At 34.0% G+C, this 12,616-nt stretch overlaps 1 protein-coding gene across 2 annotated transcripts in view; it reads left to right on the top strand.

Annotated features, from left to right (window-relative positions):
* The window catches only part of UBR3 (ubiquitin protein ligase E3 component n-recognin 3), a 183,142-nt gene that overhangs the window by 58,552 nt on the left and 111,974 nt on the right, over positions 1-12,616 (top strand). For both annotated transcript variants that reach the window (XM_045558723.1, XM_045558722.1), the window contains exons 7-10: positions 3,794-3,924; positions 6,392-6,620; positions 10,104-10,283; positions 10,856-10,989. In XM_045558723.1, the coding sequence (XP_045414679.1) occupies positions 3,794-3,924; positions 6,392-6,620; positions 10,104-10,283; positions 10,856-10,989 (674 nt within the window). The remainder of the gene's footprint in view (positions 1-3,793; positions 3,925-6,391; positions 6,621-10,103; positions 10,284-10,855; positions 10,990-12,616) is intronic.

Raw genomic sequence — 12,616 nt, 5'->3', positions numbered from 1 at the left:
AGGCTGCACACATGGACACATGTTCTCCTTCTTCCTGGCTCAGCAAAGAACCTATGATGCCTGAAGGAAATTAGAAACACACATGACTATCTGGCTCTTTAACTTTCAGAGTTGTCTGAGTCCTTGTGACACATCTGAGTTGGAACAGTTTGTTAGGCACATACTTGTGTTTAAGCTTTAGGGATGCCTAGAAAATATCTGCTATGGTGTAAGAGGCCATTGTTTTCCTTCAGCCTGGTCATACACTGACTGAAGATGCTTTTTATGCAGACTTAAGTTTTATACCTAAATTTTTTTCCCATGTGGATTTGGATTGAGTGCTTTATCTTCCTTCCTCTAGTGGTAAGAAGTAGTATAGAAATTTAAGACTTGATCAGTTATCATTTTTGGTTTAGGTTAATACATGGTAGAAACAGCTTTTTGAATTAGAACTCCAGGTGTTTTCAAAAGTGACTTACTTTTTTTTTTTTTTTTGAGGCAGTCTTTCTCTGTTGCCCAGGCTAGAGTGCAGTGGCTTTAGCCTAACTCACAGCAACCTCAGACTCCTGGGCTCAGGTGATCCTCCTGCTTCAACCTCCCGAGTAGCTTGGCACTACAGCCTTGAGCCACCATGCCTGGATAATTTTTTCTATTTTTAGTAAATTTAGTAAATTTAGTAAATTTTTCTATTTTTAGTAAACATAGGGTTTCGCTCTTGCTCAGGCTGGTCTCGAACTCCTGAGCTCAAGTCATCTACCCACCTCAGCCTCCCAGAGTGCTAGGTTTGCAGGCATGAGCCACCACACCCTACCTAAAAGTGACTTGCTTTTGAAGATATCTGAAGTTCAGGGAGTGGTTTAGCTTTTGTAAGAATTTGGTTCAACAGTTGGAAAGTGCGCTGAAAATAACATATGAAATGATAGGCAAGAAGCCAGGCACTATGCTAAACTCATCACAGCTTATTCTCAAAACCTAAATTTTAAGGATGAAGCAACTGAGACTAAGAGAGTTTTAACTGTATGACCAAGATTATTATTATTATTATTATTATTTTTTTTTTTTTGAGACAGAGTCTTGCTGTGTTGCCCGGTCTAGAGTGAGTGCTGTGGCATCAGCCTAGCTCACAGCAACCTCAAACTCCTGGGCTTAAGCGATCCTACTGCCTCAGCCTCCTCAGTAGCTGGGACTACAGGCATGCGCCACCATGCCCGGCTAATTTTTTCTATATATATATTTTAGTTGGCCAGATAATTTCATTGTATTTTTAGTAGAGATGGGGTCTCGCTCTTGCTCAGGCTGGTCTCGAACTCCTGACCTTGAGCAATCCACCCGCCTGGGCCTCCCAGAGTGCTAGGATTACAGGCATGAGCCACCGCGCCCGGCCTGACCAAGATTATTGAGATAGTGAATGGCAGAGCTTGAACTCTACTGTCTAATTCAAATCTTTGCCTTAGACATGCATCTACACTGCATAGTGATTCTACTCCGAAATCTCTTTTTACAATTTGACTTAAGGTAATTTAGGCATTGTTAAAACTCATGACAAGATTTAAAGGTAAATAGTTAAACTTAACTAATAGAAACATTCCTAACCAGATTTCCCTAACGTTACACATAAAGCATATAACTCGTATTTTGAAATCTTAGGAGACTGATATCACCTATTTTAAAAATAAAAAGACATTGCTAGTTTTTTTTTTTTTTTTTGTCTGAACATAGAAAAATTGAATTCTACATAACTGCAGCCATCCTCATTTTAGCTGAAGCCACAGTTTTTCTGGGGTATTCAGCTTGCTTTACTGATTTAAAACATAGTTAATGTGTCTTTTAAATGCTTGACAATTAATAATAATTATGGTGGCCTCAGGCTTTTCATTTGGCTAATGTAAGCTTGCAAAGTCATAACTATGAATTCTAAAATTAATGGTATTAGTTTTGTTCAGCTTTGCAAATATGTTCAGCACTTACCTGTGAGGTTTTTATTTTGGTAGTCTGAAATTTTCAGTCATGTTGTGTTAAGTGAATTGTGGGAATTAAATTAAGTACAGCAATGTGCTGTGGATTGTATTCTAATGTTTAACTGTAATTTTTATATTTCTGCTACCTAAGTCTTTAGGCCCTATTCTTACTACTTTTTGGCCTTGAATCTGTGAGTCCCTTTTAATATACTTTACCTAATTTCTTGCAAACTTTGCTTATTTCTGTTTTTATTGTCATGCCTTGGGAATGATCTATTTCAAGAGGAAGAGATTTCTGTTTTACAAGTAAAAAATTCTGAGATATGAAAAATAATTACTTAATTTCTAATAAAGATATATATAGTGTAATTGTATTTAGATGTTAACCCCTATTATATATTGCTTATACTAATGGTACCACTGAAGTGGAGTTAGGGAGTTGGGAGATGCTTTTGTCTCTCTGTAAAGTCATAATATCTCCAGAATATATAGAATTTTTTGGTGCCATTTTTTCCCTTATTAATGAAAAAACTGGGTTAAAGTTATATCTAATAAGAATTGATTCAAGCCTTAGTAAACTCAGTATGTTTTATAAAAAATCAAGAGAATGATGACATATTGAGCTTAACTGTTTTATACCCATTACCTGAGGAGATATGGTGTGAACATACTATCTAGTAATAGAAGAACTGTGAAACTGGGGTAGAGTTAATTGAAAAAACTCTACAAGGTTACCCGCCTTGAACTGTGGTATAGTTAGGGCTTACCTGAGTATTTTGACTTGTGTAATATTGTTTTTTCAAGTCTCTCATCTAAATCTAGCCTCTGCTTAAGCAGTGTTGCTGAGCCAGTCCATTCTTAGTTGCCACTTGCTATATCCTCTTGATGTCCTTGTACAGAGCTGATGATTCAGAGCAATAGCTCAAGATCATTTCCTCTGACAAAGATTAATTGAATTTTCTAGTTAATTTGCAGGAAAAACAATTAGAGAAAGTGAGAGAAAGAGCCAAAATATTCAAAATATCTAGTTTATCATATATACCTGTTGAGACCTTCTGTTGACTAAGTGTGGCAAGGATGCAGAGCTTTGCAAGAGACAAACTGGCCCTCAAGGAGTGGCACTTGTCCTTAGAAATAGGCTTTCTTGGTAGATAATGCTGTTCTCCTTGGAATACCTTTATTCAGAAGGGACATCCATTTTCCCTTTCCTCTATGCATGGAGAGGGCATCTTGAACCCAGCAAAAGTAAGCAGATTAAAGCACTCTATACTTTTTCTGGTGTGTTCTTACCAGAAAAACGTAGATACTTCTATATATTAGACTAAGCAATGTATCAGTAGTTTTCTGTAGTGAGGTTAATATCTCATTTATGAAGGCTAATTTTAAAGAAATGGATAAATTATTGAATCCTATAAAGATCTCTGTGCTTTTTTCCCATAAATTAAAAATTTAGATAATTTTAGACTTTATTCTGTCCTTGAGTATTTATTTTTAGCTTAAAATTATTATTACTGTTAAATTAAGTACCATAAACATTTCTGTTATGAGATAATTTTTTTGAATCTTAGTAGATATTTTAGATAAATGGCTTATGTTTATGGACAAATAATTATTTATTTTTGTAATAACCTCTTTATATTAAAATATAAGGATTGAATGTTTTGTTACTTATATACTGTGGAAATTATAGAAACTTAGCTTCTTGTTGTTGTCAGTATTATTGCATTATTGAAAGAGTATCCTTAATTTTTAGATACATTCTGGTTTTTGTGGTTGATGGGTTATTAAGTACAATAAGTTTAAATGAGATGAGCAACTTAAATCATTAAGTGATAAATTTTCATTTTCTTATGCAGATCAGTCCATAATGGATGTTTTAAAGCATAAAAGTTTCCTGGAAGAACTATTGTTTTGGACTATAAAGTATGAATTCCCCCAGAAGATGGTAACTTTCTTACTCAACATGCTTCCAGATCAAGAGTATAAGGTGTCTATATTTTTCCTATGTTTTTTCCTTGCTTTCTGAACTTTGCTTTCTTTTCTTTGTCTCTTATTACTAAATTTTTTTTGATATATTTCTCAGCTGAGGATTGATATAACATGATGAATGAGCATGTGCTGCTTGTCTTGCTAATAGAGTCTGCATAAAAAGCACGGTGTATTAACGTTGTGGCAGAGCAGCATTACTCAGCAGAATACCCAAGGAAATTCTACATGGAACTTGGTCTGAAGGAACGCTAGGGGCAAACATTAAAAACACAATTGCTGGGGACGGGGTAGGGAAAAACAAACCACAATTGCAGACATCAATAATGTAGTTACAAATCATTCTAAGTCCTCTGAAGGTGAAGAAGGTGCTATGAGAATATTTAATGGGGGCAAGTGAATTTATTTATTTGTTTGCTTTTTAAAACTTCATTTGAACATAACTATGCTTACAGAAATACACTTATATTGGTTAATAGAATGCAATATAAGTTTAACTTAGCCTACACAATTAGGACCAAAAACTTGGTATGTAGTTTAAAATTAAAAAACAGGATTTGCAATCTGGTGTATTTATTTTTTTAGAGACTGAGTCTCATTCTGTTACCCAGTTGGAATATGGTGGCACAATTGTAACTTAATGCAGCCTCGAACTCCTGAGCTCAAGTGATCTTCCTGCCTCAGCCTCCCGAGTAGCTGGGATTATAGGTGCACACCACCATACTTGGCTTATTTCTTAATTTTTGGTAGAGACAGGGTCTTTCTATGTTGCCCAGGATGGTCTTCAACTCCTGGCCTCAAGCGATCCTCATGCCTTGGCCTCCCAAAGTACTGGGAGTGTGAGCCACTTTGCCTGGCCTGGTTTATTTTTATCTACAAATGTATAAAACATCCTCTCTCAAATGCTGCTAAAGAAGGCAGCAGAAACCTTGAGAAATTTACCTTTGGTTTGCCTCAGAATAATAGCAGGTATTGTACTGTATAAGTTTATAAAATTGGTCCAGCAAAACATTGTAATGTTTCAATGCCAGTTTACAAAGTACAGTAACTAATGGATGTGGAAGGGGGTGGGAGGGAGCCTATGTATATGTGTGGAACTGTAAAAGCTATCTGATTTAGTTGGTATTGCATGTAGATTATAAATCTACATAAAGCAAGATTTAGATAATTTCTTCAATCTGAATTGACACTATTAGCTCACTTCATCTGCTGATATCAACAAGGAAACTCAGCACACTAGCTGTAAGTTTTTCTGATTTAAACATAAAAGAAGACTTTCTTCAGTTTTTCAGTCTAGAAGTGACAGTATACTACAGGCAAGGTATTCCTTCCATTGTCAACATTCGTGGGGTGACATGCAATGAAGTTTTAATTTGTATCCCCACTCATATGCAAAATAGTCTCAAGTTAATGACCATATGCTTTAGAAGTGACTGTAAAAAATAAGATGGCTCTTCTTGGAAGATGAGAGCAAAATATCCAGCCATAGTTATAAGAAGCCTTATCAAAAGAAATACAGTCCCTTGTGAGTTATACCCCAATAAAAAAAGAATATCCCCAAAATAAGTAGTTCTGAATAAAAGAGAAAAAAAATAACTTAAAATATATTGAAAACCAATATGAATATAGGTTCAAAAGATAGCAACTGAATTTAGATTGTGGGGTTAGGCATGTGAAAAACATGGGGTAATTGCTGGCCATAATTGTTAAAGAACAGTTATTAACTCGTGCACAAATGTAGGTAGGTGAGGTGTCTAGTCCCAGAGGATCTGAATCCATCTGCTACCATAATCATATAGTTATGGTAAAGAGACACAGCTGTGTATGAAAAGAAAATAAACCATGCTGTAATTCTTATGGTGTAGGTTAGGGGTGGCACTTTAATAGTGCCATTGTTTTGTGTGTCTTTATACCTGCTAAAAAAGGAACAGAGGAAGTGTACATGTTACATGGAAAGGAAATAAGAGTAAATATGAGTAACACTGCAGAGCATTTAGTCAGATTAGTGGTTAGCTTTCAGATCAAATAGGAGAAGGAAGGTATTTGTTTTGAAGTAATCACATTAACTCACTTGTTTAGTTATATTAAATCTCTGTGATGGTTTATAGCTGAGACTTCAGATTTTATTGTTAAAGTAGGTGGTATAGAACAAAGACATATACTTTGATCTTAGTAAATTGATACATTTGTGAGCAAAGTGTAATTGTGTATTCTTAAACCACAGTATTTGTAATTGCTTTAAATCTTTAATAATTTAAAATGCCTATTAAAATTTTTTAACTGTCAAAGTATAATATTTTGCTAATGTTCCAAAAAGGGAAAGATTACCCTCGTCATTCAGAATTTTTCAGTTAGTTTGAACATTATCACAACTAGAAATAGCTTTAAAATATTAATATATTGAAAAATGTCTTAAATTCAAAGTTAAACTAATGTGTGTTTTTCCTTCTATTTAAAAATTTCTACAGGTTGCTTTTACAAAAACTTTTGTTCAGCATTATGCTTTCATTATGAAAACACTGAAGAAAAGTCATGAATCAGACACAATGTCTAACAGAATTGTGCATATTAGCGTTCAGTTGTTCAGCAATGAGGAGCTAGCCAGACAGGTAACCGAAGAATGTCAGCTGCTGGATATTATGGTCACTGTGCTATTATACATGATGGAAAGTTGCCTTATTAAAAGTGAGCTACAAGGTAACTCAGAATTATATTCACTAGTTCTACTATTAGTATACTTTTTATATATAACAAGCCTTAAAAACACTGTATGCTTAAAAAAACTTTGAAAAACTATAAAATAATATATATTTGTTAAATCTTTGAAAATTTCCAGTGAAGTTTAAAGTAAAAGTTAAAATCACTTATAGTTTTGTCATTCACAAATAACTCTTAATAATTTGCTATATTTTTCCATCTTTTTGTGTGATACGACTATATTTATAGATATAAATACATACTTTAAAAAATGTTACCATACTATATATGTCAAAAACATGTATTTTAATAAGTGCAGGTGTTATTATATGACTGTACCACAATTTAGCCATTTCCTTATTAGACATGTTCTTACTTTCTTACCATAAATTTGTTGCCATCAGCCTTAGACATTTTTATGTGTATATACTTTTATGATTTAAAAATTGGAATAAATCTTGCCTTTTCTATGTTCCCTTAGTGACAACTTTAATTTTCTTCTTTTGTGCCCACTATATGGTTGATCTACTCAACCTGACAATATTTCTATGCCTCTTCCTATTTTCATTTCTCTGTGGTCTTTCATCTTAACTTTACCTCACTTAAATAATTTATATTATTTGAATATTTGCTGTGTACCAGGCATTTGTTAAATACTGTTCGTATGTTGTCTCAATTAAGCTTCTGAACAACTCTTCTGAGATTGGCATTATTATCATCCTACCTTTAAAGATAGCATGTTGAGGCTTAAGAAAGTTAAGTCATTTGCCGTAAATTATACTGCTAGTAAATGACAGATTGAAGAAGGATCTCCTGTCTCCCGATGTTAGAACCCCTGTTCTTAGCCGTTATACAGCCAGGCCCACATTGATAGGACTGTGTCTTCACTTGTTGGCACCTGGAGCTAAACTTCAAAAATAACAAAAAATGCCTCAAATCAGATTTTAGAATCTTTCCATTCTCTGAGGAGGAGAGATCTTGTTGAGCCTTGCCTTGTTCTACTGTTGCCCCCTTGTGCATATCAGTTCCTGTTTTCTCATTACACTGATAGTTTGTTCTTGTGTGTGACACTGTATCTCGAAAATTGATACATGGTCAGTGCAGGGCATAATTCCTTATATATAATAATAGCTAGCCAATTATGATAGCTACCATCTTTTGAGCACTCACTATACACCAGGCTCTTTTCTCAGCACTTTATATTGCATTTAGCCATCAATAATTATTTGAAGTAGATATTGTTGTCTCCATTTTATAGATGAAGCAACTGTGGCTTCGGGAGTCGAAGTCAATGATCTGTGGTATTACAGCCCTAAGTGATGATGCTGGGCGTCTAACCTAAAAGCCTATACCCTTTCTTACCCATTATGTGACTCTGCCTTCCCATTGTAGGAATAGGGGGAGCATAATACATTATTTACATTAAGCAATATACCTCTTTACTTTTTTACAGGAAAATTTAAAAGTTGCTTTGTGTTACAGTTTTTCTAACTTCATGTAACATGACCTTTTTTTCTTAGAGGTTTAGCTACTTATATTGCTTTTTCGTTTTTCCTTTTTGAAATAGTATCTATTGTCATTCAGCTGTGTCAATGATATTCTTATATAGAATTATATTAAGAAAGACTTTTCACAAAAATAACTGTTTTTATCTATAAACTAGAAAACCTAAAATTTAGATGTATCTATTCTTTTGAAAAGAATCTGTAGTCTATTTTCTTGACTAAGTGATTTAGCTGGGCTTATTTATTACATATGGTTTGAATTTGGTCTTTAAGGAAGAATTTTGGGGAAAAGATGCATGTGCCTTTCTTTCCTGAGAGAGTTTTTATATTTATTTCCCTACCTCCCAGTCACTCATTAGCCTACCTCAATCCAGTGTCCTCTCTCCTTCATTCTATTGAAATTGCTCTTTACAAAATTGTCCATGATTCAAGTGGCATGTCCTACTTCTCCCAGAACGGTCACAAGTTATGCTGTTGTTCTGACATAGTTGTTAATACAGTCCCTTCTATTCTCAAAAACGTCCCAGTTTATATGATAAATTATATGGTCCCACTTTCGTAAACTACATGTTGAAGACCAGTGGTCACACTTTAGACTTCATCTTTCTTGATTTTTAGTAGCCTTTCACACTGTTGATTCTCTGCTCTTTCTGTGGCCCAATGCTGTTCTCTACTTGCTGTATCAGCATTGGTGTTTCTTATAGTCCTGGTGTCTCTACTTTTCCTAAAAATATATTACGTGGTCTCAGTTGCTTTTTACATATACTTCCCTTATGCAGTTAGTCAGTTCTAGACATTTTTACATAAATTGAATTTTCTAGAAGCTGAATATCTATAGATAGCATTATAAATGTATTTTTTTCTGGCAGTAAATTACATTATCTACAGCCAAGGTCTAAAACTATCTTTAGCAGCCTTCAAACTTTGCCATAGCTGTTTCTTTCGTTTTTTGATAGTAGCACAATATTTCATGATATATATTTACTGTTTTTCTAAAAATATCCCAACGTTTTCAGTGTTTTTACATTAAGACATTAGAACAAGCTTTAAATATATTGAACTACCTGTAACTAGCCACAAATATTACAGCTTTCTTTTTATTTTTTTAATACCCTCTATCTAGCCTTGGTTTAAATTGTCACTAGATAATATTTTAAACTTTTATCTATACCGTTAGTAAATACAGGAGCTAATACAATGAGAATTCACATGGCTACAACAATAGCTGAAGAATAAAAGGAAAAAGGTTCCACATACATGATCCCTACCTTTAACTTTGTTATGTTCATTTCTATACTGTATTGTTTTGTGGTTCCAAACATCTCGTAATTTTACATGCCCTTGAAATTTTAGAATTTGTCTTAGGAAACAGTCTGTGTAAAATGGAATTTAAAACCATGTGTTGCATAACCATAGGAATGTCTGTAGATGCTAATAATCCCAGATTGTTCTTCCACCATGCATATCAGACTACTTCTTGAGCTCTATTCTTTGGATATCTGTTAGCACTTCAAACACACAATGTCCACAGCAAAAACTCATTATCTGTCAAGCTGGCTTCTTTTCCATTTTCGTGTGTGTGTGTGTGTGTGTATGTATGTATGTGAGCACTTGAGCGTGTGTTTTGATACCACTGTCTAACCAACTGTTGCCCAACCTAAAAACCTGGGAGTCATCTTTGACTTCTTTTTATTCCTTGAAGATACAGAAAACATCACCCCTCTGTCATTTAGTTCCATTTAGTTCCCTTTAATTCCTTTAATATACATGATGTTTTTATTTTCCGTTTTACGGATGAGGAAATTGATTCAGAGAGTCTAAATAACATGCCTAAAGCCTTATGGGTATTAAATGGTAGGCTGGGGTTTGAATTTAAGTATCTCCTGATTCTAAAGTGTACAATATTCTGTGTCATTGGTTAAGTTTTTTTTTTTTTAAACTTATGTATTCAATTTTGGGCTATGTGTGTCTTTTTTAGATGAAGAAAATAGTTTACATGTGGTAGTAAACTGTGGAGAAGCATTACTGAAGAATAACACTTACTGGCCTCTTGTTAGTGATTTTATTAATATTCTTTCTCATCAAAGTGTGGCTAAGAGATTTTTGGAGGATCATGGTTTGTTAGTTACATGGATGAACTTTGTATCTTTCTTTCAAGGTATGAATTTTACCCTTTCTGTTAATTTTTTTTGGTTGACAGAAATGCCTGAACTATTAAATACTAATTAAAATATAATAGCACATCATTCAGGCTATACATGAAATGTCTCATTATTTTAATTAATTGTTATTTGTAAGTACTTTAATAAATTGTTCATGAAAATATTGGAGAGTTAGGAAAAATGTCAAATTATTAAAAAGGAAACAGGAGTGTAATTTTTTAATCACTTTAAACCATTAATCTAGAAATGTGAAATCTATTCTCCATGACAGATTTATAACACTTTATAAAAATTTCAACTAACATCAATTAAAATTGTTTTGGCTTTCTTATTTAAAGATATTAAATTTGTTATGCAAGAGACAATTCACGAAGTGTTTCTAGTTTATAAAAAATTCTAAAAGGTCAAGTTTATTTCATTTTAAATGATCTATTTATTTCTATATTAAGTCATTTATGCCATTTATTTGCATAAAAAGTGTTTGGGACTGGGAAATGTTTTGCTTCATTTTTAATCTGAATGCTTGCTTCCATTTGACAAGGTTTATATCTGCTTTAATTTTTGCAAGGTATGAACTTAAATAAGCGAGAACTAAATGAACATGTGGAGTTTGAGTCTCAGACCTACTATGCTGCCTTTGCTGCTGAACTTGAGGCCTGTGCACAGCCTATGTGGGGGCTCTTATCACATTGTAAAGTTAGGGTATGTTGGAAATATTTTTGTTAATTTCTATATTTACTTTTAAAATAATTATTTAAGAAAAAGATTTGTGAAAACATTGTTTTGTATATAACATGCAGTGTTTAATTCTGTTTCAAATTGAATTCAACTTTGTGAAAACTGACCACAGACAGTAATTTTTATTCTTAGGCAGATTGGAATTACTTTATATTATCAGATCTTCCCAACCTGCCCCTATTGTGAATAGTCTTGGAACTAATATAAGTTCCAAAAAGCTAATAAGTCCCCACATTCATCTTTAATTATTTAATCTATCCGTTATCAGTTGCTTAATGCTTCTTATCTTTCAAAGGGTAGGATAGTGCTCAGCAAAATTTACACATTTAAGATTCTAGGCCGGGCGCGGTGGCTCACGCCTGTAATCCTAGCACTCTGGGAGGCTGAGGCGGGTGGATCGCTCAAGGTCAGGAGTTCGAGACCAGCCTGAGCAAGAGCGAGACCCCATCTCTACTAAAAAAATAGAAAGAAATTATCTGGCCAACTAAAAATATATATAGAAAAAATTAGCCGGGCATGGTGGCGCATGCCTGTAGTCCCAGCTACTCGGGAGGCTGAGGCAGTAGGATCACTTGAGCCCAGGAATTTGAGGTTGCTGTGTGCTAGGTTGATGCCACGGCACTCACTCCAGCCTGGGCAACAGAGCGAGACTCTGTCTCAAAAAAAAAAAAAAAAAAAAAAAAGATTCTAAGCACAAAATCTGTATAACTTTCACAAAACTTCTGGTTGTTGATATGTATTATAATATATGATATTATAATGTAAACATTGGTTTGATGGGTATCCAGAAATGTTGGACAGTCCAGAAAAATGGAATCCCCTGACCATATTAAACTAAGGACTTGACTAAGATTTTGATATATGAACCCTAAGAAGTCCAGCCTGTTAGCCTGTAGCAGTAAGCATGCTGGAACAAGATTTTATAGTGGAAATATTTTGAAGCCCTGGGTTCTAGTGTTGGCTTTGCCTCTTTCTACTTGTGTGACTTGGTCAACACACTTAAAGCTATTTGAACTTCTTAGTCTAAAAAAAAAAGGGAAATGGGACAGCAAAGCCTGCTCTTCCTCATAGGTTATTATGGGTCTGTCTTCCATCTACCTTTAAATATATATGTTTCTCCGAGCAGATTTATATTTTCTCCCATGAGTTCAGCTGTTCTCTTTAAATGCAGATGACTCACAACTTTGTTACTGTCTTAACAGGTTCAAATTTCTAACAGATCTGTATTTATGTAGATCTCCTTTTGGTACATGAATTTTTTCTTTTTCCAAATGCTGTTGTAAGCCAAGATATTCACAGGCTACTTACAGTACTCATGTGTTCTGCCCTCCTATTTTACTGTGTAAAATATACATAATGTAAAATTTGCCACTTTAACAATTTTTAGGTGTACAATTCAATGACATTAAGTACATTCACAGTGCTGTACAACTATCTCTACTATCCCTTTCCAGTACCTTTTTATCACCCTCAAAGAAACTCTGTACTCATTAAACAATAATATTAGGGAATTCATAATATTTTGGGAGTCTCTTGAAATGCAACTTGATTTAAATCTACTTAAAATCTATTTCAACTTTCTTTTGTTTTT

Source organism: Lemur catta, chromosome 8, assembly GCF_020740605.2.
Source record: "Lemur catta isolate mLemCat1 chromosome 8, mLemCat1.pri, whole genome shotgun sequence".
In the NCBI taxonomy this organism is placed as follows: Eukaryota; Metazoa; Chordata; class Mammalia; order Primates; family Lemuridae; genus Lemur; species Lemur catta.
The sequence above is the reverse complement of the archived record's forward strand: the minus strand, read 5'-3'. Positions and strand labels throughout refer to the sequence as shown.